At 36.3% G+C, this 27773-nt stretch overlaps 3 protein-coding genes and 2 non-coding genes across 8 annotated transcripts; 2 read left to right on the top strand and 3 right to left on the bottom strand.

Moving 5' to 3' along the window:
- Positions 1–366: 366 nt before the first annotated feature.
- TRNAL-CAA (transfer RNA leucine (anticodon CAA)) lies at positions 367–450 on the bottom strand. The gene has a single exon. It is a non-coding gene; the product is annotated as a tRNA-Leu (tRNA).
- LOC132187733 (U11/U12 small nuclear ribonucleoprotein 59 kDa protein-like) lies at positions 439–5973 on the top strand. 3 transcript variants are annotated; one of them, XM_059602149.1, is made up of 10 exons: positions 439–591; positions 951–1104; positions 1263–1605; positions 1703–1786; positions 2806–2871; positions 3973–4045; positions 4583–4971; positions 5087–5127; positions 5391–5514; positions 5641–5973. In XM_059602149.1, exons 2-9 carry the CDS (start codon positions 953–955, stop codon positions 5464–5466), a joined length of 1224 nt encoding a protein of 407 aa, XP_059458132.1. In that variant the 5' UTR covers positions 439–591; positions 951–952; the 3' UTR covers positions 5467–5514; positions 5641–5973. The 3 variants fall into 3 exon arrangements, with proteins under 3 accessions (XP_059458132.1, XP_059458130.1, XP_059458133.1); XM_059602147.1 differs by having other exon boundaries at positions 441–591; positions 5668–5973; XM_059602150.1 differs by lacking the exon at positions 439–591 and having other exon boundaries at positions 983–1072; positions 5668–5973.
- Positions 5974–6443: 470 nt separating this feature from the next.
- LOC132188913 (small nucleolar RNA snoR145) lies at positions 6444–6586 on the bottom strand. The gene has a single exon (XR_009440972.1). It is a non-coding gene; the product is annotated as a small nucleolar RNA snoR145 (small nucleolar RNA).
- A 2183-nt stretch (positions 6587–8769) lies between these two features.
- LOC132186752 (golgin candidate 3-like) lies at positions 8770–18964 on the top strand. 2 transcript variants are annotated; one of them, XM_059600784.1, is made up of 15 exons: positions 8770–9268; positions 10431–10529; positions 10640–10768; positions 12436–12630; positions 12982–13114; positions 13200–13264; positions 13814–13981; positions 14119–14202; positions 14390–14533; positions 15546–15842; positions 15967–16032; positions 16644–16846; positions 17084–17138; positions 17925–18110; positions 18517–18964. In XM_059600784.1, the coding sequence occupies exons 1-15, from the start codon at positions 9038–9040 to the stop codon at positions 18838–18840; spliced, it is 2379 nt and encodes a 792-aa protein (XP_059456767.1). In that variant the 5' UTR covers positions 8770–9037; the 3' UTR covers positions 18841–18964. The 2 variants fall into 2 exon arrangements, with proteins under 2 accessions (XP_059456767.1, XP_059456766.1); XM_059600783.1 differs by having other exon boundaries at positions 14387–14533.
- A 744-nt stretch (positions 18965–19708) lies between these two features.
- LOC132186827 (reticulon-like protein B5) lies at positions 19709–21971 on the bottom strand. Its single transcript, XM_059600916.1, has 5 exons — positions 21656–21971; positions 20854–21034; positions 20594–20735; positions 20220–20289; positions 19709–20125 (listed from the first exon to the last, which is right to left on the bottom strand). Exons 1-5 carry the CDS (start codon positions 21855–21857, stop codon positions 19959–19961), a joined length of 762 nt encoding a protein of 253 aa, XP_059456899.1. The 5' UTR covers positions 21858–21971; the 3' UTR covers positions 19709–19958.
- Between the last annotated feature and the right edge of the window lie 5802 nt (positions 21972–27773).

Raw genomic sequence — 27773 nt, 5'->3', positions numbered from 1 at the left:
AACAGAAAGTATTTGGGCCCTAAAATAACTCATTTTTAATAAGTTATTTTAGTCCAACAAAAAGTATTTGGGCTCTCAAAAGTAAAAAAAACTCATTTTTGGCCCAACAAAATAAATCAATATAAAGTCTACGGTTAAATCGGTTTAACCGTGTACCGTTATAACCGATAATTTCGGTTAAAATTCTTATTAGTTCGGTATCGGTTAATAAACCGTTTAACCGAAAATTATCGGTTAATAACTGATAAGAGCTAAAACCGGACCGTTTTGACCGATACCCAGGCCTACTTCAGAACGCTGTCGTTCATGCAAAACTGTGTCGCTTTTGTTAAAGAGCAAATAAAAGACGGGTAAAACTTAGAAGGTTGTCAGAAGTGGGATTTGAACCCACGCCCTCTCACGAAGACCAGAACTTGAGTCTGGCGCCTTAGACCACTCGGCCATCCTGACACATGCTTGAGCTTTTCCTTCCTATTTTGTAGTTAACGAATATAAGATCCATGGATCATTTCTGCCTCCTAGAAACATCTTCGTTTCGCTCTGCTGGAGTTTGAAGGCACAGCCACGCGCAGAAGCGAGCTCGCAGAACAGGTAAGCTTTCTGTTTGTTAGGGTTTTCTCACTCAATTCATTTCCCACTTTCTGTTCCATCGAGCTTTTAATTTCGTTAGTATGATCGTTAAGAAACCTAACTGAAATGATTAAACCCCGCGGCTCTCGCTATTTCTTCGTAGCCAAACGGAGCACTAGAGTTCCAACAATATAAATAGCTCATATTGGATTTTCAGACCTCAATTTCATATTTGTATATGAAATTGCTGATTATTTGTATCTCACTAATCAGCAATTCAATAGGCTGTAAAATTTTGTGTTAATTTTTCTTTTCTTTTTTTTTTATTTTTTATTTTTTTTAATTCTCTTATATATATATATATATATTTTTTTTTCTAGCTATGAATCCCGCTCCATTCCAATCCGCGGCACGGCCACCGTGGTTTCCGATGTTACCGCCTAACCCGCCCATGTCGTTTGCCTTTTGGAAGACTAAAAATGTGAAGGATCGGCTTAGAGAGGTACAAGATGCTCTTGATCTTGCACAAGCAATGTATGTCCCAATGCCAATTGCAAACTCCTTTTTTTCACTGTCAAATCGCTTATGTGCCCTTTTGGAAGCAATTTGTGTTCATTTTGTTTGTTATTATAATATCCCACATTGCATGCAACCGAAACGAGTTGTGGTAATTGAGTCTATATTCTTAATAGGGAGAAAGAGCTAGAGATGCTGGTAATGATCAAAGATGGTAAAGGGTGTTTGGAAGATGAGGGTTCTGGGTCCAATGGCATTTCGGTTCATGGGTTCAAAAAATTTTTGGAAGATAAGGGGGTTAGTATGGAATCCCAAGAGTCGCGTACGGTGGAAGCGGCAAATATATTGATGGCAAAATTAAGAGCTCAGCTTGAACCATTTAGGGTGATCACGGATGAAAGAAGTCCATGGGAGGAAAAGTCTGCCGCAGTTAGATTGGCTGATAAAATACGGAAGCATAAACAAAATAAACTTCGGAGGAAAAGAAAGAGGAAGCGCATTGCAGAAATGTGTGCAAAGGTCGTGTGAAGTCCTTTCCGCATCTCTTCTGCTTCTTTGGACTTATGTTGGACAGGTGCTTATTTTGTTTCTTTACTTTTATTGTTTTGACAATTAGGAGTGTGAACGATTTGAACAAGCTGATCAAGAAGCTGATGAATGGAGGGCTAGGGAGATTGCTAATGATATTGCAAAGCGCAAGGTATTGGATACTTACATGTTAGTCTGCACTTTTGAACCAGTATTTGCTTTTGTTAGTCATCCACTGGTGCTAAGAATATGTACTGCTAATCAATTTAGGTTAGCAGCCGATATAAAATCCTTTCTGAATAGACTTTAGTTCAAATCTTGCAGTGCTTTTTTTTTTAGTAGTTTCTTTGGGTTGAAAATAATTCATCCATTTTGGAAGAAAATTTTTGTTCCGTATATGTAACTAGTGAGGAGCTAATTATAGAGAGGAAAGTGACTAATTGTTATGAAGTGCAGGTTGGGTGGCTATAAAGGACATCATTAAAGTGAGTCAAATTAGATATTTCATCATGCTTAACAATAGATGTTGTCTCTGAAGTTTTAGAAAACTAGAATAGTGTGGCAACTTTTGTGTTGCTTAACCCATATGTTGGCATGAGTACCATGAATAATGTGGATTTGTTAGCAAGAACAGCAGCTCTCCTAAACTCCCTCTTTTCTTATCAAAACTATCTGTACTTCTCTTTCATTAAACAAATTCATTCTTGTTAGAATTTCAAACTTTGCTCATTGTATGGCCAGCCTCAAGTAAATATAGCACTTGTACTCTTGAATTACTAATTGTCCCAAAGTTTTAAGCTGATAGGAAATTGTGAATTTAATCATTTAATCAATATTCTAATCGATACATTATTTGTTTCCTTTTAGTTATCTAATAAATAATTAGGGGAGCAGATTAAAGGTTAAAACATAAGATTTTTAGTGGTGCACAATAATTATCATATTTCTTCACATATTGTCCTTTTTAAATTTATGTATTTTTAATTTTTATTTATCTTGACACAACCGTAAAAGATTTGTTTTACTAGGTTGTATGATCCTCTATTTTGACCCGGAACACTGACATGATTGCAATTGCTTTCATTTTTTTTGGTTTTCATTCCTTGTGTTGATGACCAGTTGTATTTGCAATTTGCATGAAAGTGCAGGCTCAATATTTTTTCTTAGTGACTGAGGCATGTGGTTTTGCAGGTAGAGAAGATGAAAGAAGTTGCAAAACTTAAATCAAAAGAGGAGAGAAAGAGACTAGAATTGGAGGTGAGCATTGGTTGTACATGCCACATAAATGTGTTCTGTAGAAACTGAGTCTGTTAAGATGCTGTTACTCTTACTCGTTCAATACTGAGTACCTAGTGCATTTGGACCATAGTTAAAAGTTCCCATATGATGTGCCTGAAAATGGTATATCTACTAATAGTCCCATATGATGTGCCTTAAAGTTCCCTTCATCCTACTACATTGAATTGACTCATATGAATCCTGTTCATGCATTCTGCTTTTCCTGGGTTCAAGCCTATGGTCATATTTTTCTGTCTTGAGAGACATTATCATTGGCTTTCCTCTTATCGTGTCTTACATGCTTGTGCAGTAATTAGTCTTTGCTGCACATAAAAGGACACTTTCATCTAGAATATTCAGATATTTTGGCCCTGAATGGCAAGTTTTTTCAAAACATTTTTCGCTTTTTAAACACTGAAAAACACTTTTCAAACAATTGTTATCCAATCGAGTTTTCAGATATGGCTCCCACCACCAACACTCTTTAAAAACAAAATGCAAAACACTTTTTAAAAAACTTTCCCCACTTTCATATAAGAATATTTTAAAAACATGCTCACCATTTAAGAAGTAGAGGTTGACCTTGTTACTTAGAAAAAAAATTAAAAATTAAAAAAAGAAGTGGAGGTCGTTGCTTCGCCAGAGGTGGGTCTCCCCTTCCCACCTTTGGTGTTCACACCGTCCACCACTGCAGAGGGTGACAGGGGTTGAACTCACTTCCTATCCTCATTCTGTCTTTTCGCAACATGTTATCTCCAACTGATTTGATTTGTCTTTCTCGCCTGTCCATATACTGATATGAGATCATTTGATGGTGAGATACTATTTCCCGTGTTTTCTACTAGTGCCATTATCATGCTCTTGGGAAAGAAATTACGCATTGTATGGAACTTTTTGTCATGTGGAAGACCTGCTGGGATAGAATGATCTGATATAATTCGAAGGGTACTACCATTTATTGGACGGTTTAGAGGACCTCCACCCCTTACTGTCATCCTGAGTTAGGACTAATCTAAAATTTCCATTATTTAATTATTGTTGCTGACATCTCTCTGCCTGACACTAGGTTTTATATTTCAGCTTGAGCAGGTATTAATCGTGGAGAAATTGCAAGAGTTGCGTTCCATCAGGATCCAAAAATTGAAGAAACAAGGTTTGCTTTCCTATGGTTCTTATTCTTTTTCTTATTTGTCTCAGTTGTGGCAAATGTTCTATTTGCTTAAAATGTAAATATGGTGAGTTGTATATCAGGTTGCCTGTAGCCGTAGAGGAACGCATTTCACACATTAAGTATAATATGAATACTTCTTGACCATTACAAATTGTGCATTAGCTCAACATCAAAGTTGAATTTAATTTCAATATTATGTTGCTGTTATACTTCAACAACTGTGTATGAAAATATTACTTTTTCGCAACTAGATATGGTTGCGACTACTACAATGCTTTTTTCCCCCTCTTCTTTTGATAAATGCCTATGAGTTTGATTAATATTGTCATATTACTGAACAGACGGGCTCTTCATGCTTGTCATTTTTGATAGGGTACAATGATATGCATGGCTTTGTTTACATTATTTTTGTGTAACTGTAATATGATACTATGTAAATGAGATTTAAATGGTACTGCAATGTTAAATATATTTGATTCAATAATTACACAAACTTATGGTTGTTCGCATATTATGCAGGTCATTTTCTTCCCGAGGAGGATGACAAGTTTCTTGAGAGAGTTCAGGCTGCAGTTGAAGAAGAGGAGCGCCAGGCAATTGCTGCAGCAGACACAGATGCTACTAGGGATGCCATTGCAACTGCTGAGGAATCTAGGAAACCCCTCCAAAGTCATGGGCCTGACTCAAAAGTTCTAAGCAGCGAAAAAGGCAGTGATAAGGAAAGTATAGACCAAATAATTGAAACGGAAAATAATGAAAGGCCCACTACAGTCACTGCCAGTGAAGGTGGAAAACAAGGATCAGAGCGACAAGGATTTAGTGGAGCTTATGAATCCGTGGCAAATCTACCGTTAGAGTTCTATCATTATTATCATGGCAGCAATACTGATATGGGCACGCTTATTGAGGTGATTTCAATTAGTCTCTTCAAGTTTCTATATACCTTGCAAGATACAACTATCTACTGTGTTCAATTAGAAATTTTGTTTAGATTCAAATCTTAATAAGGTCCACTGCTTGCAGGTGAGAAGAACGTGGGATGCATATATAAGACCAGGAGGAAGGTAAGGATGCCATTCCTTTTTGGTGCATGTTGCTTGCGTTAATTACAGGCACAACACCTCTGCTAGCACTCACTTCCAGAAAACTAGAATACAAATACTGTAGAACTGCAACAAAATTGCAGCAAACATCTATACTACCGATTCCACCTCCACCGGGTTTGCTGATGCTCCAATCACCATTAATGCCTCCCATTCATTCTGCATTATGTTTTTACTTCCAGTTTCATTATCTGTAATACTAATTGCTGTTAAATTTGGTGCAGCTGCATACCATGGCATTGGGTTCAACCATCTCCTCCAGCAGATGAGATATGGGCATCCTACCTGGTGAGGACCTAAATGATGCCTCCACTGCAGAGTGTGGCTGTTTTTGCCAAAAACATGGTGGTATGTTGCTAGTTTGATAGCGTTTGTAAACTCATTTACCTCATCTAGTTAGCATTTAATGCACCAGATATATCCATATGAATTCTGTATAAGGTTTCTTCCATATGATGACTCCTAACCTTGCAGTGTCAAATATCAATATGCATAAAGCAGGTAGATTAGGAGTTTGAAATCAACTACAAGCAAGCATAGCTGGAACGGACCAAGTCTGAAGTTATCAATCGAAACAAGAAACAAGATAACTGTTGCCACTTTTGACATCAACCTTTCGTTCAAAGTTGCAGCCCACTCCTAAACTTTGGCTGTCAAATGCCATTACTACTGTAAAAAAAAAAAATCTTCTCTTGTAAAGTTTTGACTGGTTTAAAGCTTATCTTGATGTATCTCAGATCTCATGTAACATATGTCCATTTTACCCAAATAAATAAACAGGATATGGCAAGCATTTCATTTTGTTGACATGGTTGAATGTGAAATATACCTATCAATCCATCCAAAATTCAATAATAATAATAATAATAATAATTTTCACTGCTGTATCAGAATAGCCTTTTGGAGCATTTTAACTTTTTCACATTCAACGATTTCATAGGTCTTTGGGTTGGAGCAAACTGTGTATCACTTCAGTTCATATTTACAGTCCAATTGAGGGAAGCTTTTGAGTTTTGATGCAGATCTTTGCCTATTGTGATAAGAAAGTTGCAGCTACCATTCTGGTAAGCATGGTCCAGCTATTTTTGGTACAAATGTTGCCAAGCTCCCCCGCATATCAATCCAAAAACTCAGAAAGTAGAAAAATGAGGAAAAATACAGCAGAGATGCTTTGAAGATAAACACCGGCATTCAATTGGGATAGAAAAAATTAACAGAATCTCGAAATTTATGTTTTATTTTGATTATGGGAGAGAAAATATAGAGAAAAAAAGATTTTGAATGTAGCCGGGGGTTCAAGATGCTCCAAAACTAAAGATTCTGGGCATCCTACGATCCGGCAAGTAACTCTGCGAAGGTTTGAATTAGTGTTAGGGAGGCTCAATCATAGTTCCGAACCCCTCTGCTGGGACCTTCGCTTAACTCAAATGTGTGAAAATGTAGATATTTGTGTACGAAACATAGATCCAGATATAAACCGAGCCAACAACACAAAAATATTGGGCTCGGCGATCCACTTTCGGTGCTAGTTTTCGAAGGCAAACTTGGACAAAGAAGCGCACCGATTCATTTAGCGCTCCCTCCATAGGACCCTTCGGTTACTAAAAATTCAAAAGAAAGGAGGAATGGATTGGAGATAAATGATGAAGATGCTCAGTGAATACGAACCAGATTGACTGGATAATCATCTTGCTTGATGGTTAACGAAAACCAACCAGCAATCGATTTCTATGATTCTTCATCGCATCGCATCTCTTCTACTGCCCATACAAGGCAAACAAAAATGTAAAATCAAAATGCTTGTGTGAGAGAGAGCGTTGGCGACGACTAAACCCTAGGGCTCCCTCGTATGTGGTAACACGGCTTACTATATAGAGCAGTGGAAGGGAGTTACGATGCACGTAGACCGTGCGATGAGCTTACTTTTTGTATTTTTCTCAATAAATCTAATGGAGTGTCATTGCGGTGTAATGCTATATATTAATTTTTTATATATATTTTTTATTTTTAATAGTTGAATTGAGTTTTAAAATTATCATTTAATTTAAAAAATATTATTATTAAATTATAATTCAATAATTATTTTAAAAGTCGCATTAACTTTAATATGATAAAAAGATGATGTATAATATTATACATTAAGACTAGTTATGTGATCGGATCAAAACTAGTTGCAATACATTTGATCTGGACGGTTCATGTTGACATGAACGATACAAATTATGACAATACCCTTTAAAAAAAACAAAAGGAGGAAGGAATCATGATGCATGCCAATCTTTTCCTCTCTTTTCTATGTATTGTAATAATTGGAGTTCTTTATTTAGATCTACTGCATTGTAATACAAATAATGTTATTATCTTCTTTTCATTTTTTTAGCTTAAATAACCATAGGTTTTATTTTACTAATGAAATTGCTAAATGACTAATACTAACCCTACAACTCTTTTACAACTTAAATAATAATAATAATAATAATAAATAAATAAATAAAATAAAAAGATTTAACACCCTTCGATCGCATTTTGATGTGGGGCATGTAAAGAACTTTATAAAATGACGTTATTAGGAGACAAGTAAAGATACTCGTTAGAAGTGTCAGCTAAGAACACTATAATACCTAAGTCAATCTAAGTTGTTAGAGAAATAGAAAGTTATAAAGATGGTGAAGATTTCAAATTGTTAAATTGTAGCAATAGACTCTTATTTATAAAGAAGGGAATGTAGCACTTTAAGTCATGTGGTAGATTTGAATTGGGATAGTACGTTATGCTATATGGTTGGGAAACATATTATCAAAATGAATTACAGCATATGGATGGCCAACGTCCTCAGCATGGACCGCTCATCGCTATGACATAAGTGATGGCCTAGAAACGCTTCTTTTAGCACAATTGTCGAAGTGATCTTATTATTTGTTAAGGGTTCTATTGTCGCGTGTCTGTCAAGCTGGAAACGGTCAATCGGCAACTCTCTTACACAACCAAATCTAAGGACAGGTAGACTTTGTTAAGCATGAGAGAAACGAGCGGAAATGAATTTTCTCCATTTCAAATGAAATAAAGATGAGTCATTTAGCCAAAATCTTAAGATATAGTTGTCATTCTTTTAAAAGATGAGGATATTTTTGCCTTCATCTTTACACTATTTTGCTTAAATGCCTGGTATCCGTTTCACATTTTCAACTTCGTCTTTTTTTTTTTTTGACATGCTCGCACAAGAGGGGGGAGGAGGAGATTCGAACTAGTAACCTTCACTTCAAGAGACGTGATCCCTAGCTGATTGTGCTACTCTTTGGGACCCATTTCCAACTTTGTTGAGCTTTATTACAAGAGGTTTTGTAGTAAATAGCTAGAATCACCAGAACTCATCTGACAACCATCCGACCATCAAACGACGTTCTACCTATTTTTCCTCAAAAAGTAAATAAGAAAAAGAAGAGAAAAGATATATATATATATATATATAGGACAGTAGGAGTAAGGACAAATGGGCCAGATGCTTATCCCAGGGCCCAAGCTGTGCGTTTATCAAACCGACACCGTAAAGGTTTTCGCATACGCGTAATATGTGGCCTTTAAATTCGTAAATTTGTAAGAACGAAGAAGTAACGGACCAAAGGAAGATTCATCTACCAAAATCTTCTGGTTTTCATTCTGGTTAGTCGTGTGACGTGTCCTCCCCACATATATACCATTCCCAGATCTACCAAAATTACCTACTCACAAATCCAACCCCCCCAAAACTCCTCCCATTGAATCTTCCATTGCACGCATATTTATCCGGTCACTAACGAATTCACCGCCTCTTTGCTCCGACACCCGTACGCAGTAATAGGTTTGGGGCTGTTTGGGGTCTGGGAAAGTTTTGATGATGTGGAACTCGATTGCGAATTTGAAGGAGAACTTGAACAAGATCGCGCTCGATGTGCACGACCACGACGACGACGACGAAGAGGACGAGCTCGAGATCTATGCCTCACGCAATGGACTCGAAGATTCTTCCGTCTCTGATCGGAGGAATTCCCACAGTTTCGCGCATTCGAAGTCGGTCTCGCGGTCCCCAGTGCCGAATGGGATCGATTCCGCGTATAATTTCGAGGTTTCGCATTGAATGTTGCGTTGTTTATTCTCTCTGATAAGTGACTTTGTATTCATGTTCGTTATTTGGTTTGAAATTTTTATGTCTAGGGTAACTGAGAGAAAGTTGTTCTTGTTTGATATGTAACACATTTTGGTGTTGTCGGGATACGGATGCATCGAATTTAAATAATTTGCTATTTTCATTATGGAATTCATCGAGGAAAATTTATTTTCAATTTCGCTTAGTATCTAAGCAAGCATTTTAATTTTTGATTTGGAGCTAGGGATGGGTGTGTCATTAGTCCTTCACGGTTTCATTTAATTTCAAAATTTGTGACCTCATTTTTTTCCTTTATATATATAGAACATTTTTGCTGGTGAGGCTTAAGATGTTCTATATCTTTTGGTCTTAAGTGAGCTGCGAGTTTCTAATAATACTGTGTTATAGGTTAGTCAGTCATATGAGGTCAGATTACATACTTACTGACCAGGTGCATTCTTATTTGCAATTTCACTTAGGGGGCTTATCACGAATCTTCATTGTATATCAAATCAGTTCATTATTGTGCGAGGGACCAAGTTGATTGACGTATTTGCAATATTCAATGAAGAATTTAATAATTCATTTGCAAGAGTGGTGTCTCTATATTTTAAAGTTCTTGATAGATGGAATTTTGTCAGTTTTTTTTTTTTTTTTTGGTTGTTGTTGATAGGTAATATCAATTTATATATATAAGAGCAAAAAATTGGGCTCATGTGGGTTCAGAACCTGGAATTTTGTCAGTTTCTTAAATTTGCTTCCAGCCAATTTAAGGTCCACAATTATAAGATAATTTCCGGTCTGTCAAGTTAACTCAGAAGATGTTGCTCTTTCGAGCTTCTGTACTAGTTTTGGTGTGGCATCTGTGCGTTGAGTAGTAGATCTGGATAGGTCTCACTTTTTGCTGCCATATCCTAGTACAGCTGGTTTGGTAACAATTATATGCATTTTTATTCATGCTTCTGGGAGAAGACAGCAAATGTTAATTATTAGATCATTCCCAGATCTGCATGTTTGTGTTTTTCTTGGCTTCTGTTGTGGGTATGTTGCAAAACGTAGATGTGAATGCAGCCACTTTATTAAGTGGAGTATTTGGTTAAAAGATATGATGTTTTCCCTATTTATTTTGTGCTTATTGCAGATTGAACGGTACAAAGCTGAAATCAAGAAACTTCAGGAATCTGAATCAGAAATTAAAGCGTTATCAGTTAATTATGCAGCTTTGTTGAAAGAAAAAGAGGTACTCCGATGATTTAAAGAATCTCAATACTTATCCCAATCAGTTATCAACTACAGTTTTAAAGGCCTTTCACATTTAAAAATTTCTTCCCCCCACCTCCAATTTTACAGGATCAGATTTCTAGATTGAGTAAAGATTATGGCACTTTGAAACAAAATCTGGATGCAACAAATGCAGCTCTGCATGCGTCTGGAAACGAAAGTGCCAAAGCATTAACAAATGGTGTTATTGTGCACAAGGTATTTGTTTAATTGTTAAGTGAAGTTTATGGTGTATAAAATATGAAAGTTGAAGGTGCTTGTTAGAAATTGTTGAATCTGTGCTGTTAGTTTTGTGCCAAACCAATCAAGTCTTAAATTAAAGGTGCTTGATAATCTACCAATTAGAGAAAGCCAGTGGTTATATGTTTCAGCAAATGGTTATAAGACCTCCTCCCAACCTCCCCTTATCCTTGCTGTGAAATTTGATTTTGGCCATATAGAGTGGCCCTGATATTAGTATTTAATAAGTTGAGGGGTCTTTGGTCACTTAAGAGGAGCCTCTGCTCCTTCACCATTCTAGCCGAGGTGTACATGCAATGTAGAGTCCTTGACATTATGAAATGAATGGGTACTTAGAACTTTGCCTATAGTAGCCTTTGTTAATATCCTTTATGATATGACCATTGCTGCCGCAAACGTAAGGAGATTTTTCTATATAATCACCTATTAGTTACAGGATAGATTGGTCTCCATCTAGTAGGAGTTGACCTGTAATGGGCAGTTGATCATATTATTAGTACATCTCAACTTCATAAGTCAGTAATTTTTTTTTTTTTTTTTGGGGGGTGGGGGTGGGGAATTTATATGCAGCACCAACTTCATTGGTTTGGAAAAATATCAAGCTGACACTGAACTGGCAAACTCCCACAAATTGAATTAATTGAGTTGAAAAAATGGTCGGTGTCTCTCAGTTTTTGCATTGGAAAAATTTTCCTCACAAAGTTCAAAACATCGAGGGGGAGGGGGGGGAAAGAGATTTTTTTGGGAAATTAAGAGGGGTGAAAATGTCGAGTGGGAATAAATAACTTGATAAATATGGATTAAATTTAGTTAAATATCTATGTATATGTACTAGGGTCAGTCCGCGTAATTATTGGTTCGGAAAATGCAGAACGGACATCAAACCAATTCTTTTGGTTTAGTTTAACAGAACTAATCGCTACCCTTAGAAAAACCAACAGAATCCTGTTGGATTGGATCGGATCTGGTGGGTTGATGCACACCCCAACACCTCATAAATTATTTGTTTGAAAAATGAAGAACTCAAACACTAAACCGACTCTTTGGGTTAAAATTTAACCGAAGCCAACTGCTGCTCTCAGAAAAACAAACCAAATTGTGTCAGATTGGATCAGATCGGGCAGGTTGAGTGGGTCAATGTACACCCACCTCAGAAATGAAGAGTGTGATTTGTATCCAATAAAAGAAGAGTGGATTTGGACAGTTAGACTGTTTTTCTGATATCTGTTTCTTCATGTAAATGATTCTAGAACCTGATTCCTCCTTAAAGATAGTATTGTGATATGAAGTTATGGAATTTTATCAGTTTTAGCCTTATTATTGTTTATATAAAAATATATATTTCTTTTTGAATTCATAGTTTGCTTGTCTTTAGTTTTGCAGTTTTTTTGAACTTTTGTTCTTTTTCTTCCAATTAGAGGTTTTCTTGTATTTTCTCTGTTTAATAAGGTTGGGCCTTTGCGCTTATTTAATGATTTTGAAATTATTTATTAAAAAAAAATGTTTTTGAACATAATTGTACTTCCACTGTGCTAGAAATATCACGTTTTGTTTCTTAATCTAAAAAAAAAAAAAGTGAAAATGTGGTATTGGGTATTGGCTGAGTTTTTATGGAATTTGTGCAGGGAAGTACTGATCAATCAGCCCGACAGCATAAGTTCACAACTCAGGTGAAAAACCGTTATGCTGGAAACCAGAAACACAATGGTGTGGTCTCTAAACAGGATGCAATAAGCAATGGAGTCACACATGCTGTTCAATCTGATGTCACTGGAAGTAAGATGGAAGCAAAAGATTCAAACTTGCTTGGAAAGGAGAAGGTAATGGCACCTTTTATTCTCAAAACTCATTTTCTGGGAAAGTTTGACAAAATTAGTTGTTAATATGCCTGGTCTATTCTGTACTTTCCGTTGGATCTTGATGCTACAATTTGTAGGAAGAGTTGCGGTTGGAGGGGCTAATCATCATATATGCACAGAGATATGAAATCAAGACTTCTTATTCGTTTACATGTTTTCCAATCAAACAAATTTTGATTTGATTTGTGTTTTGCTGCATTTCATCACAATGCAAATATTTATTTTTTCATTTTTGTATATTTTTTTTTTTATATTTTTTTTATTTTTGTAATGATGAATGAACTTGACAACAGAGATATGAATGCCTTCTAGGAGCTTGCAGATTTATTAGAAGAGAGAAATAGGTCCCCTGCAGCAGTGCAACTTACTCCTGATGTAAAACAATTGAGGATTGAACTGGAAAAAGAGCACGATAAGTTGGCGATTATTCAGTCAAAACTACAAGGTACATTTCTGCTGTCTGAAGGTCCATAAATGATTCTCAACAATTTGTTGTTTTGAGATTTCTTATTTTCTTTTTCCATCCTCAGAGGAACAGAAATTGAATGAATCTTTCCATGCGGAGCTCAAATCACTGAAACTAGACAGAGACAGAGTGAGTTTTGAAATCGTGTTATTATTTTTTTGATACTTGTGGTCTTTGACCTTTTTTTTTTTTAAAAAAATTCATTTACTCCTTTTGAAGTTACTAATAGTCTCATCATTTTGGTGTTGCTTTAGAGAGTGAGCATAGTCTTTCTAGATTGCACACATTGGGAAGTGCCAATGGTGTGTGATGAGGATCTGGCATTGGATTAATAGAACTTCCTAGTTGACAACTTATTGATTGCTATTCCAGGAAAGGGCATGGATACACTTAGAGATAATCTTACGAGCACACATCGTTATCTTGAATTTCTATATTATGTTATCTTTTACAATTTTTTACTAAACTTTTTTAGATTTTTTTTTTGGTGGATCACTCATGTCCAGGTCCCTAGTATACTCATGCATCACTAGCAGTTTTGGAATTTTGGAATGATTTTATCTCATATATCTTGAACAATGATGCATATTTGAGCATTTCTTATTTCCTTGTATTTTGTGTTTTCTTCCTGTCTCTGGCATCTGAGTTGGTATGTCATGTCATCTTTTTTGTTGGCAGACCTCCAAGGAACTGAGCAAAATATGCAACGAATTGAGTGAAAAAAATTCAGAAATAAAACGACTGCAAATGGAATTGAATCGACGGGAGGATGATGATGCTGGTGGCGTTTTGGATGGTTTGAAAAGAGTAATTGTGGGCCTAGAGAAGGAAATCAGTAGTCTTAAGGTTGGTAACTTGCGCATCATTTGTTTGTGTTTCACATGAGACGCGTACCATATTTCAGTACTCAACATTTTATTCTGATTTTTATTGAATTTTGAATCCTAGAATCTACTCTAATGTTTTTTTTTTTTTTGGTATAGATGGAGAAAAATGAATTGAAGGTTGCTCTGGAAATGAGCAGGAACTCTTTAACTGATAAGGTCTCATCAACTGGTTTGAACGAGGTATAAAAATTGTTGGGGGAACACAATGCCTTACTTTTCTGTTGTTTGTGAGGTTCACTTGTATATTAGTTCGTCAACAGTGGCTTGCCCATCTTACATAACTGTTCTGGCTGTTTATGCTTGCTAGGCTCCCACTCATGATTCTGTTACTTGGTTTATTATTTTTAGTTGTTTTTCTTGACAGAAGGAAGATTCACCTGGAAGTTTCCCTGGAAAGGAACAAATGGAGCTGAGTTTGCAAAATTTGGATAAAGATTTGAAGGAAACACGTCATGAGAGGGACAAAGCATTACATGAATTGGCCCGTCTTAAGCAGCATTTGTTAGAAAAGGTAACATGTCTTTAACTCTTCTATTATCTCTAGTAGAAACAGCCATCGTTTTGTCAACTGTGCATGACATATTAGTTATAAGCAATGTGAAATTTCTTAATTTTTCTTTCTATTGATTTATTTTTAATTACTTATTAAGCTTTACAATATTTTTTTAGCTTTGAAATATCTTTAAAACTGCTATCAACGTGGTTTTAATTGAGGATGTTCTCTGTCTTTTGTGTAATATTTCATCCCTATTTTAAGATGATATATTCTTGGTGGCCTAAATGATGATGGGCATAATGTAAGGCCCATTCATAATAATGATATGTTGATGCATTACTTGTAACAATTAGAAGAAATAACCAGTTGATTCAATGGTTGGCCTTGTCAGTGTACTTTTTTAAGCCACCTTGAAACAGCGTATAAAGTGCTGATGCATCATCTATTTTGGAGATACAGTGATCTACCTTGTTTCTTTCATTCTAGATTTATGCCAGAATATGGACTTTGATATTTGACTTTTCATGCCCAAGCTTCCAATTTTGAACCCATACTTATGCATTATGGTTCCCCTTAGACTGATGGAACTAGGATTTCTTAGGGAGGGACCAAAGCATGAATGAGAGGCTAAGTCTAATTTTGATAGGGATCAAACATAATTTTTAGGCGGACAAATATATACTTTTAACTATATATAGATATTTAACTATAAATATTTAAATATTTAATTATATATTTATTCATTTATAAACCCAGGGAAGGGGGCCATGGCACCCGGCCCTCCTCTAGTTCCGGCCTTGCCCTTAGATATATGTGTGACTGAAAATGTTTCTAATTTGCCTTCATAGACTATCAGTTTCTGTGGTCAGGATGCTTTAACTTTTACTTTTTTTGCTGCATCAGGTTCACTTTCTATTACTTGTGCTAGATTATTGGTGGATCTGGCATTCTCTACATCTCAATATGTATAATTTTCAAACTCTCCACAGTTAAAAGTTAATATAATTTTCTGGCTTCAATAATATAGGAATCAGAAGAGTCTGAAAAAATGGATGAAGACAGCAAAATCATTGAACAACTACGAGAAAATAATGAATATCAAAGGGCTCAAATATCATATTTGGAGAAAGCTCTGAAGGTGGCCATTGCAAATCAGGAGGAAATTAAGACAGGCAACAGCAATGAAATTCAGAAGTCGAAGGAAATTATTGATGACTTGAATAGAAAACTTGCCAACTGTATGACTGCAATTGATGCCAAAAATCTTGAGCTTCTTAATCTTCAAACTGCTCTTGGTCAGTACTATGCTGAAATTGAAGCTAAGGTAAACAAATGAATACTGCATTTATAATTGTTTTTAACTCATTAGAAAGCCAGAGGGACATGTTGGTGAGAGCCATGCGGTCTCTGGAATATGGTTTTTATGCCATTTTGATTATTGTGTATAGGAACATTTGGAAGGAGATTTGGCGCGGGCAAGAGAAGCATCAGCTAAACTTTCTAAGCTGTTGGAAGTACGAATCCCTCCCTTCCAATATTACTTATGATTTTGTTTTGTGAAATCCTTTTTATTTTTAAATTTTTAAGCATGTTGACGTGCATTCACACTCTGGATGGCACATAATGAGCTTGTACGAATCATATATTCTTCTGGTGAATGGGTTTTCTAAACACTCTGTGCCAACTGTTTCGTGGTGGCTTGAAGAGGACAGCCTTGGATTTTTTGACACCATACATAGGGGCTTAGTTAAAAAAAATTTATGAGTGTGCGAAAGGGTTACGGGAAAGAACCTGATTAACTAATTGGCAAAGTGTCTTCCACCCTTTTGCTCCAGTCCGTAGTATAGAAATTCTCCTAATGCAACTAGTTCCCAAGTATACCAGTAGTTAATATGGTAAGTAAATTATAATAATTCAGTCAATAATTTTCCGAAGTAAACCAGCTGGTCTCCTTTGTGCTGCCCTGATCATTTTATATTTTCATTACTTATCCTTAAGGATGCCACTTATGTGAAACTTTTAAGTTAGTGAGGACTTCTACAGGTATCTATAGGCCAGATTTTCTTTTTTCATGCCATTAACGTCACTCTTGGCCTTAGATGTGCTTTTTCTATGTCTTCTCCAGGATGCAGATCAAAGGGAAGAGGTATCAAAGGGGGAGAAGGAAGAAATTTTGGCCAAACTCTCCCAAGCTGAAAAGACACTAGCAGAATGGAAGATCCGAGTAAATAAGCTTGAGGAAGACAATGCAAAACTACGACGTGCTGTTGAGCAGAGTATGACAAGACTTAATAGGATGTCAGTGGATTCAGATTATCTTGTTGACAGGTTAGCGGATTTAATTTTCAATTATGACTTGGGTAATGTTTTACAATTTGGGGTTTCCCAATATTTCTTGTTGCTAACAAGATCTGAGGATAGCTTGTCAAGTTTTAGGAAAAAAGCCTCTTTCAAACTAATGGCTTTTCTTTTGATCGCTCATCATTGTGTTATTGTAGATGAATTTTGGTTGAGTTCATAATTGGCTTATCATCTTCACAATAACATGATTGGTAATGTTGGCAGGCGCATTGTGATCAAGTTACTGGTGACCTACTTCCAGAGAAACCACAGCAAAGAGGTATGTATATTCATATTAAGGTTTTAATTGCTTCCGGATGCATGCAGGGAATGGTCCTCTCTTCCTCTGTTGTACATGTGCCAAATTTCTCATGCCACGTTTAAGTGGGCTATAACACTTGCTGACATGAATCTGGATATAACCAAGGCCTTTAGCTGATTCACCGAGTTCTCATTTCTGATGGTTTGGATTACCAAGTTGATATATTGTGGGCATTATTATTAGAAAAGAAATGAACTTATTGAGGAATAGTTTGATACAAATTCTGTCTTCCCAGGGAAGGAAGGAAAGCAAAGGGGAATAGAAATATAAAGAACTATAAAAGAAATATGAAGAACTATTGATGGGAGACAATACATTAACTAGACTGAGATCCCACACCATCAGAAGAATTGGGTTCGTTTGGCAAAACTGAGTGCTTTTTTGCTTTTTGGGTTGTGATGTGACATAATTTTGTGTTGCTAAAAGCTACCCTAAAAAGCGTTTCCAAAGGAACCCAATGGGCTGATGTGGCAACCCTTTTGCTGAAAAAGTTCTTGACTTCGACAGTCATATCCTTCAAGCTCAAGCGTGTAAATAATTTTGGATGCATAAATTCTACCACCCAACACCAGTCTCATGTGTTTGACTGTTATTGCAGATGAGGATAATTGCTTAAGGTTCTTCCATCCTGATTGAAGTAGTTGTCCTCTTAGCATTTTTTTCATCTAGCTAGACTTCAAAAAAAAAAAAAAAAAAAAGTTCGTTTCATCTCACTAGCTCATGCTGTTTATTATGTGTGGGCAGGTTCTGGGTCTTATGGTTCGCATGCTGGGGTTCTCTGATGAAGACAAGCAGAGGATAGGTGCTGCTCAACAAGTTGCAGGCAAAGGTGTTGTCCGTGGAGTACTAGGGCTACCTGGCCGCCTAGTTGGTGGCATCTTGGGAGGTGGTTCCGCCGAATCACCTGCAAATGCGGCATCTGAAAACCATGTAATCTTTTTATCTAAAGACTTATTGTCTGATTTCTATAAAAATGCATCTTGCTTGATCAGTCTTTTTGTGTTTTCTGTAATAGTAGTTATTTGTGCACTGTTTGCATGCTTCAGTGTATTAACGCATGCTTCGTACTTTAGGCTAGATTTGTTGAAGATGTGGTTTTTCCAAAAGATTTTTAAAATACATATATATATAAAAATAAATAAATAAAAAATAAAAAAAAGCCCTATTCTGACAATTGAGGCTGATAAAATTGTTCTATTACCATTCTAGCATCGCTTCATGCATTCAACTTAATACATTTAACGTTCTAGCGTGATAATATCAAGCATGCACGTTTGAATTCTGTTCCACTGAGCAAGAGCAATGCTTGAGTCTCAAGCATATGTTTCTCTACCAGTCCTTTGCAGATCTATGGGTTGATTTTCTTCTCAAGGAAACTGAAGAGAGAGAGAGAAGGGAATTGGCACATAATGGCGGGATGTCTAAGGAAGATTCACATGGAATAGGTGCTGGCCCACCCGTTGCCAACCAGACAACAAACTCTGCTGCTACTGCATTAAGTTTCTCAAGATCAAATTTATCACCGGGCCACAACTCTAGCCAGTTTCCCTCTCATGGAAATTTTCGGCATTCTGAACATTTTGATTCTGAGTTCTCAACGGTTCCTCTCACATCGTCGGATAACACTCAACAAATTTCAAGACTGCTTCCAAAATACTGAAAATATGTTGGATTATGTAATTATTCAAAGGTATAGATTACTATTTCTTGATGTTGTATGCAATCTTTTTCAATTTATTCTTTTACATTCAAATAAAACGAGTTTCTTGGTTTGGCTGCTTGCACTTTTGATTTTTGGATCCACAACTTCAATTTTGTATTCAACTCCGGAGATGACCCAACCAACCGCCCCTCCTTTGGGGAAATGGTTTCATACTCAATATTTCATTTTGTTGGTATACATATTGTCACATCATTAAATAAAATTTAAATAATGTTCACCATGTGGCATCACTCAAATGGCTCATCTTCATTTCTTGGGAAACTTTCAGATAGAAAAGCAAAGGAACAGAAATTTCTTTTAAACCAATTTAGAAGAAATATTCAGACAGCTATTAATAACGTTAAGAATTTAATGTACTTTTTAAATATTTATAAACATTTAGCACTATTTTAAATGTTAAATGGGTTGAATGATATTTTGTTATGCTTGGAAGAAATTTCTAAATTTCTATCCAAAGCAAAGGATGATATTGAAAAGTTGACGTATTAAGATGTGTGAACATTAAGTCATACCCAACGTTAGGTGCATTTTCAAGTGGGACAGTCATTGACGGGCAAAGATAATGAAGACAGATTTTTTCGTGAGAAATGTAGAAAAAATAAAAAAAACTACGTTTTTATCCTGCAAAGGATGCTTTAAAAGTTTTGTAGTATCAAAGGTATATTTGGCCATTAATTTCAGAAGTAAGCTTTCTCAATCCAGAGACCACTATATTTTTCATTCTTGCTTATACATGATGCTTCAAGGAGAAAATGCTCTCTAAAGAAAACCAATACGAGCATGATTTATGTAACAAGGCACAATGTGACATCCAATCTACTAATAAAGTTGCTCACAAAAATCACCTGTAATTAAGGTGCCATTTCAAAGTTACGGAAACAGTACAAAGCATAAATCACACCTACAACATTGCAAACCAAAACACTGACAACTGCATGGAGAAGCAAGGCAAAAGCTCCAGCAAATTATAAAAAGTGCCGAGTGCACCCACAAAAACTACAAAAGCCATTGCTTGCTGGTTGTGCACCACTCTAACAGAACACCTTACCTCCTCTTTAAGCCAACTTCCCTTTCAATGGACCTTTTGGAATCTTGCTCAAAACCTTCGCATCAAACACTACATACTGTTTTTTAAGCTCAAACATCGCCTTCTCTGCAAATGGATCAACCTTGTCCTCATACTTTTCATACAGAACGGGCATGGTGTGCAGCAAAATGAAAGCTGTTCTCCAAATCGATATTATCAAAGGTTAGTAACACAATGTTAAATTGATTATAAATAGAATATGCATAAACAAAAGTTTTGTGGTTATTACATATGTAGAACAAGGTCAAGAAATTGCACCAACTCCCCACAATTGAAAGAACCCACAAGCCAGCAATAACCTGGCATCGAAAACATAACCTTATCAGAAAAATCAGATAACAAAATAAACTTCCATATGAATTGCCGGTCAAAATTATTTAAAGATATAAGGTTTAGCAGAATATCCCATTTTTGGAGACTAGCAATTACAGGACATGTATACTAATACACTGTGAATTAGAGTCTCAAATATAGCAAATCAGCTACCAGCGTGAGCACTGAATTAAGAGGTTAGAACAGGCTGAGCCAATAAAGAAATTAATATATGCTTATTTAAACTAAACAGTGAATATTCTACCAACGAAACATGGACAAAACACATACAACGAGAAACTTTTTCAAATCTCTTCCAGTTACAATATCACGCAAGATAGAAAAACCCTGGTTGATTTCAATTCTCAGCGCAGCGGCAACTTCCAAGAATGGCTCCTCAGGAAGATGAACTTCTGGGATGCGGGGTGGAGTCCTATAAACAGACATCATCTTAGGCCATTAGTGAAACATATATTTAGATGAAAACATGGCTAGTTACCTTAAGAGCTGAATTTAATACAGAATATAATGTGAAAACCCGTAAAGCTTACTTGTTGATAAAGGTGTGAGCATTGGACCACAGGAACAAGACTGCCAGAGCGAGTATCAGAACGTGACATACAAGAGTAAGCAGGTGGTATTCGATTAATTCAAAAAGAACCCAGATTGCAGTGGCTCCACCGAGCACACCGGCTGAAATCTTCTTGTTCCTCCATAACAACACATCAGCAGCTGCACCAAATCATCACAGAAGTTGAGAAAGAACACAATCTAAAAACATAAAATAACACTTTGCATTGCTTCGCATTACCTTACTTAAAAAAAATGGAAAAAATAAAATAATTGAAATTTTACAAATTCGCTCTTGATGGGAAAAATAAAAAGTCACAATATATAATTGGAAATAACCCAATTTGAAAGGTATCATTCTCTAACCGACGCACTGCATGAAATTTCAACTTACTCCCCAATGGATTCTCAGGAACCAAACGGAATCTATAAGCTTCAAACAGAGATTCAACAAAAAAATAAAAAAACCAATTCACCTAAAAATTCATACAGATCACTAAAACAATAATCTGACAAAAACCTAAACGCAGCTTGTACTCCTACAAATCCAAACGCAACGTTTCCCTCCATTTCCAAATAACTTCCATTGCTTTCAAAAGAAAAGGCAGAAATCGCATCAAGCAATGTTTTCAAAATAAACACACATTTCAAGAAAAATTGTAATATCAAACACTTCCAACCAACGCCTAATCGATCCGATAACAGATCTCAGATCATAATGTAATCCCACAGAGACCGAAACAGAGAGAGAGAGAGAGAGAGAGAGAGAGTGAATGACCATACGTTTTCCTCCACCGAAAACCTTGTGAACTGGTCTCTCCCTGCCGAAAAGCCGGAAAATCTTGGCTTTCACCGACGACGGAGAGACCGGTTTCTCGCCATCTGAATCCGACGACGACGACGAATCGTGCGTGTGGATCTTCTCGCTTATCTTCTCCATGATCGAGTCCACCGCCGAACCCGCATTCTCGGAATGCTCCGCCATTCTTTTCGGTCACCAAAGCTCCGATCCGACACCCGAAAAAAAAAATAAAAATAAAAGAATTTGAAATTTTTGGAGCTGAAATTATTAATATGAGAGTGAGTGAGAAATAGGTCACCTGAGCAAATCTGAGTGGGATTTATATAGACCCAGCACGAGGTGAGATCGTGACCGTTAGATGGTGAGGTGAGACCCAAATTGACGGCGTTGGGTTTGATAGCCACGAGGAGCAACGACGTTAGATTTGACGGGCGTATTTTTATGTCGCTCTGTGGTCTGTGCGTGTAGTACATACGCGGGGTGGTGGGGGGGACTGTGGTGGACGGTGGGGTTACAGAAAAGTCACAGGCATGGTGACGGTGGGGGGACACGTGGCTGATAACGAGTGGAGAGATGGTGGGCTGGACGGCTGGTACTTTTTCTTGGGTGGTCGGGTTGGGTGGGGGTGGGGTTAAATCTGAGTGGGTTCCACGTTAGGGGAGGGGCTAATTGGTGCTGACTGCTAACAAAAATGAACACAAAATACTCAAACTCGGATTCTTCGGCTTTTGAAATATTCAAAAAAGCAGATTCTAATCTACTAGACAACAACTTTGTCATGAATTTTATTTGAATAGCACAAGATCATTTGGTCTATGGTTTCCTAATTGCTTGCCTTTTTCAAATAAATAAACAAATAAATAGTCCTGGAATCTCTCTCGATTAAAAAGTTCAGTGAGACGTGAGCGTAATATATAGTCCAAATTTGTAGATGACCCACCATGGGCAACTCGAATATACTTTGGTTAAAATTGTCTCCTCTCAATCCTCTTTATTTGAAGCCTAACATTGAAGGAGCTGGTAATTATTTGATGAGTTGGAAGTATGATTAGGGAAAGCAAATGAATATTCATTCAATTGCTGGTTTTGGGTGTGCATCTTGGCATTAGAAGCGAGAATATCACTGGTTTTGGGGGTCCAAGAAAAAGGGCTGCAACTTTGAATCTATTGCATCTGACTATTGGATTCGTGCTTTTCGTAGGAGGAGCAACTCCAGTCTCCACCAAGAGCCAAGAGGCAAGAGCTGCTCCACGGCAGTTTCTCACTTGTATATTCAAATCAATTTTGCTAGATATGCTTTCTCATGTCCTAATTCTAACCAAGGTTACTTTTATCCATCATTATTATATTAAACTTGCCTCTTATATTAGTGCAATTTTTGTTTCTCTTTCCACACATTTGTTTCTAGAGAGTAACACCAAGTCATTCTAGACACACGGGCTAGAATGACAAGCCCAAATGTTGTTGAGTGATATGTGAGTTATTGGGTTTATACAGTTTAGTTATGTAAGAATTGGATGTGGTAAACAATATGTAAGAATGTAACCTATTAGGGTTAACAGGTGAACTCTAAAGCAGCAAGTGAACTAACCTGCCAGGTTTATGGATATAATTGGTATTACAAGATTTGTCTCAAAAATCTACTAGAGGAAGAGTTGTATTACAGTTATTTTGGTTACTTCAGCCAAACCATAGATTTAAGTTGGTAACTGATGGCCCCGTTTGCCAACAGCACAGGGCCGACACTGTAGTTAGAACGGCACTGTTCCAGCTACAGTGCCATCTGATTGTTGCAAGTCCTCAGTCAAAAAAATCACACAAATTTCAAAAACAACACTTATTTTATTCACTTTTCAACCAGATAATTCCAACTGAAATTTTTTTTTTTAAAAAAAAAACAAAAGAAAATAGAAAAATATTATTAAAAAAAAAAAAAAGGAGAATCGATCGGGGTGGCTCCTTGGCCAAAATGGGGTGGCTCGGTTCTTCGTTTTTTTTTTTGTTTTTTTTAGTCAAGGTGGTGGCCGAACCACCCCCTTGGCCATGGGGGTGGTTCGACCACCCCCAGATCGGCTAGGGAGTGGCTCCAGCCACCCCCTTGGCCAAAAATGGGGTGGTCCGGCCACCCCATTTTGGCCAAGGGGTGGCTGGAACCACCCCATCTTTCCCCTCTGTTTTCTCTTCTTTTTTTTTTTTTAATATTTTGCTTAAAATATTAAAAAAAAATAAAAAAATGAAAAAGCTGGCCAAATGTCAGCCCCGCACTGTAGCTGGAACAGTGCCGTTCCAGCTACAGTGCGGGGCTTTCCTTTGCCAAACATAGCTGTCATGTCACACAAAGTACAAAGTTGTTCAACTTTATTTGTAGCGTCTCACTCGGATGCCGGTCACATTTACTTATCCTTTTAAAAGTATTAATTAAGTTATAATTAAAATTCTCTAAAATTGTTTTTAAGGTATAATATCTCTTATTAAATAATCAATATGTAATTTATGGCCCGTTTGGGTGCGCGCTTAAAAAATTTAAAAATGCGTTTAAGACTTAAAAAATTTGTTAAAAAAAAAAAATTACAGAAAAGCGACATGGAATGGTGGCTCACTGGCTCACATGACTTGATGTCAATTTGGGAAACTATTTTGCTTGGCTTGCATGGAAATCTGACCAGATTCTGCTCTTTCAAAATTTGAAGGTTTTGTCACTTTTGTGTGATGGTATAAAGTTTTGAATTTTTTGTATTGAAAAGTGAAAAAGTTTTATTTTGTAATTATTTTTTTTTATTTTGTAATTTTAACTATGTAAAGATAAAATGTATAACCTTATCTATGAAGATACATACTGTAGATTGATATATATCAACCCTCTACCTTTATCAACTGACTTTATTTCAATCGAGATTGGGTCTCACTACCTGAAATGCAAATGTGTGTGTGTAAAAGAGAGAGAGAGAGAGGAAAGTACTAACATGTCAACCAGAAAAAGTTCCTACATTTTAACCTGACGTATTACTAAATTCTAGTATGTATTTCCTTTCCTGCCTAAATATTATAAGCATTTCCATCCAACAAAAAATTCAGGTATTACTTGTTAAACCATGGAATCAGATCTACATAAGTTTCACCTACCTGATACCATGATAAACTTCCACTTACCATGTTGCGATCAACACCCAGACTCATTCTACATTCGTCTATTGCAATCCAAACTGACGCAACATAATAAATAAACCGCTGAAACAATAACTTGCCCCTCCATGTGATCCTGTTGAGTCTGTGTGTGGATCACAATAGAAGAATGTACAATGCAAACAGCCAAGTAGATCAGAACGTAATAACACCTCCCAAGTAGATCCGTGAAAGCTACTGCCACTAAAATGTCTGGATCCTTCGTCCTTCTACATCTCATTTCCAAGTCTATTAGAAGAAGCTATTCATGATGATGAATATTTAAATGTAAATTTTGTGTTTTGCTTCTTCTTTTTTTTTTTTTGGGTTTTGCATTAATTATTATAACCGTATACTGAAAAAGGAGTGGGTTTGGGATTTCCAAGTGTTGAGGATGTGATTGCTTTGTTTGGATTTTAGAAATCCTGAAATAATGGTTTCATCTATCCTTTATACATAATTTGATTTCTTAGTCTAAAAATGGCAAACGAGTAATCACTAATTGACCATTTGTTTTTTAGTTTTACATTTATTTTTTCTTCTCCCTCTGCCTCTGGTCCTCAAAGTAGACATTTCGCTTTGTGATCTAGACATAGATTCATCAACAGGATAACATGGAGGGGCCAGTAGTTAGTTTTACATTTATTTTTTCTTCTCCCTCTGCCTCTGGTCCTCAAAGTAGACATTTTGCTTTATGATCTAGACATAGACTCATCAACAGGATAACATGGAGGGGTTGGTAGTTATCGTTTCATTGTTCATTCTTCTATTGTGATCCACACACAGACTCATCAACAGGATAACATGGAGGGCCCAGTAGTTATCGTTTCATTGTACATTTTTCTATTAGGATCCACACACAGGCTCATCAACAGGATAACATGGAAGGCCGAGTAGTTATCGTTTCATTTTATAGAAGACATTTCATTGTACATTCTTCTATTGCGACCCAAACTGAAGCAACATAATAAATAAACTGCTGAAACGATAACTTGCCCCTCCATATCATGTGATCCTGTTGAGTCTGTGTGTGGATCGTAATAGAAGGAATTGAGGTTTCTACAATTTCAAGGATTTGAATTTCCAAATATCGAGGTTGTTCATCACAAAACAACATTTTTTTTTTAAAAAAAAGAAAAAAGTACAAACGAACAATTTGATTTGAAGCTGGTAAGTTTTCAAACATTTACATGAAAATTTGAGTTTTTTTTTTTTTTTAGTTGAGAAGACCACACCACATAAGCCTTAGAAAATAGAAGTTGATAGGGGCTAGGTAGAGCAGGATTCGGTTTACAAGTTGTTATTTTAATAACAGCATGTATGCTGTAGTTTAGGCAACGGTCATGATTAAATCTTTTAAAAATCTCTCTTCATTTTCTCTCTTCTATTAAAAGCTTTTAAAAATAAAGCAACTATGAGATTTAATCTTGACCGTTGCTTAAACTACAGCATACATGCTGTTATTTTAATAACAACATGTAAGCCAGATCAGGTAGAGCATTACTTGACCTATTTTTTTTGTTGACATTTCCACACAAGGGAGAGGGAGGGGGATTCGAACTAGTGACCTCCGCTTCATAAGGCGTGGTTCACAGCCGATTGAACTACCCATTGAGCACAACATTACTTGAGCTTAATAGTTGGGGTAACACCAAACTAATAAATAAGGAAAAACTTCATAAAACTTATTGAACCTTCACTCGTTTTGACATTACCCTAAAGTTTAAAAACTCTCAATTAAGAATATCGAACTTTCAATAATCCTATTATGTTAGGATTTTCAGTCAATTTTTGTCATCCCAAAATACTCTTTTTTTTTTATAAAAAAATTATAAAAGATGTTGCAAAAATATTGCAAGATATATATATATAAAAACCTCGATCTTTATAATTTTCTTTTTTTTTTTTATCAAAAAAAAAAACATGAATATTTTTTTAAAAAAAATCGACAACTTTTTTTTTTAAAAATCTAATAAAATAAATAATTGACAGAAATTGTTCAATTTCGTAATTAAGATCGTGAAAGTTAAGTTTTTCCAATAAATAACAACAACCTCATAAAACACGACGGCCTTGAAAGCATCAATTCGTAGGAATTCTCGAGTTAATAAAAGCTGTCACCATACAGTTCTAAATTTCTAACGTTTTGGATAAGTCTTAAACATCCGGATAAATGCAAATAAATAAGAAGCAAAACAGGGGTGCCGGATCACCCCTAGATGGTGGTCGGACCACCCCTAGTGAGACCGGACAGAAAAGAAGATGGAAAACAAGTACACAAATTCACACTCAAATGACAGATAGAAGTTCACCACCCAAGAGATAACACCAAAGGGATATAGAATATCACTACCCAAAGGATTATAACAAGGGATACATAACTAGAACACTCACCACTCTAAGGCTCACACCAAAGAGATACAGAGATACAGGGAGAACTCTCCTCTCAAAAGCCAAAGGCTGGTTCTTTTTTAACACAATAATCTCGTCTGCCCTACACTTGCACACACAAGTGTTATATAAGCTTAGAACAACCCTCTAAGCATAGGATAAGCATCTAAAGAAATTAAACAAGTAATAATGGCATAAAACATTCATTAATTCATGGAGCAGCAGACAAGGGGACAAACAGTCAGCTTAACGGGTATTCCCGAGAAGACTGACCACTCCACTTAAAACAGTCATAACTTTTGGCTCCCAACTCCAAATGATCTGAAACTTTTTTAGTTGGAAAGATAAGATTCTGAACTTGAATTTAGACTTAGGCATGTCTTCGAAATGATGAAGTAATGGACTGCTATGATGTTTTTGAACTTACTAGAACTCTCTAGACTGCATCAGGATTTCCTCAATTTGGGCCTTGGCATTCTGTTGGGCTTATGGACTTATTCGGACTGAATCTTGGGAAATTGTTAATGGACTCTTGTTGGACACACC

This window comes from Corylus avellana, chromosome ca7 (assembly GCF_901000735.1).
Source record: "Corylus avellana chromosome ca7, CavTom2PMs-1.0".
NCBI lineage: Eukaryota > Viridiplantae > Streptophyta > Magnoliopsida > Fagales > Betulaceae > Corylus > Corylus avellana.
The sequence above is the reverse complement of the archived record's forward strand: the minus strand, read 5'-3'. Positions and strand labels throughout refer to the sequence as shown.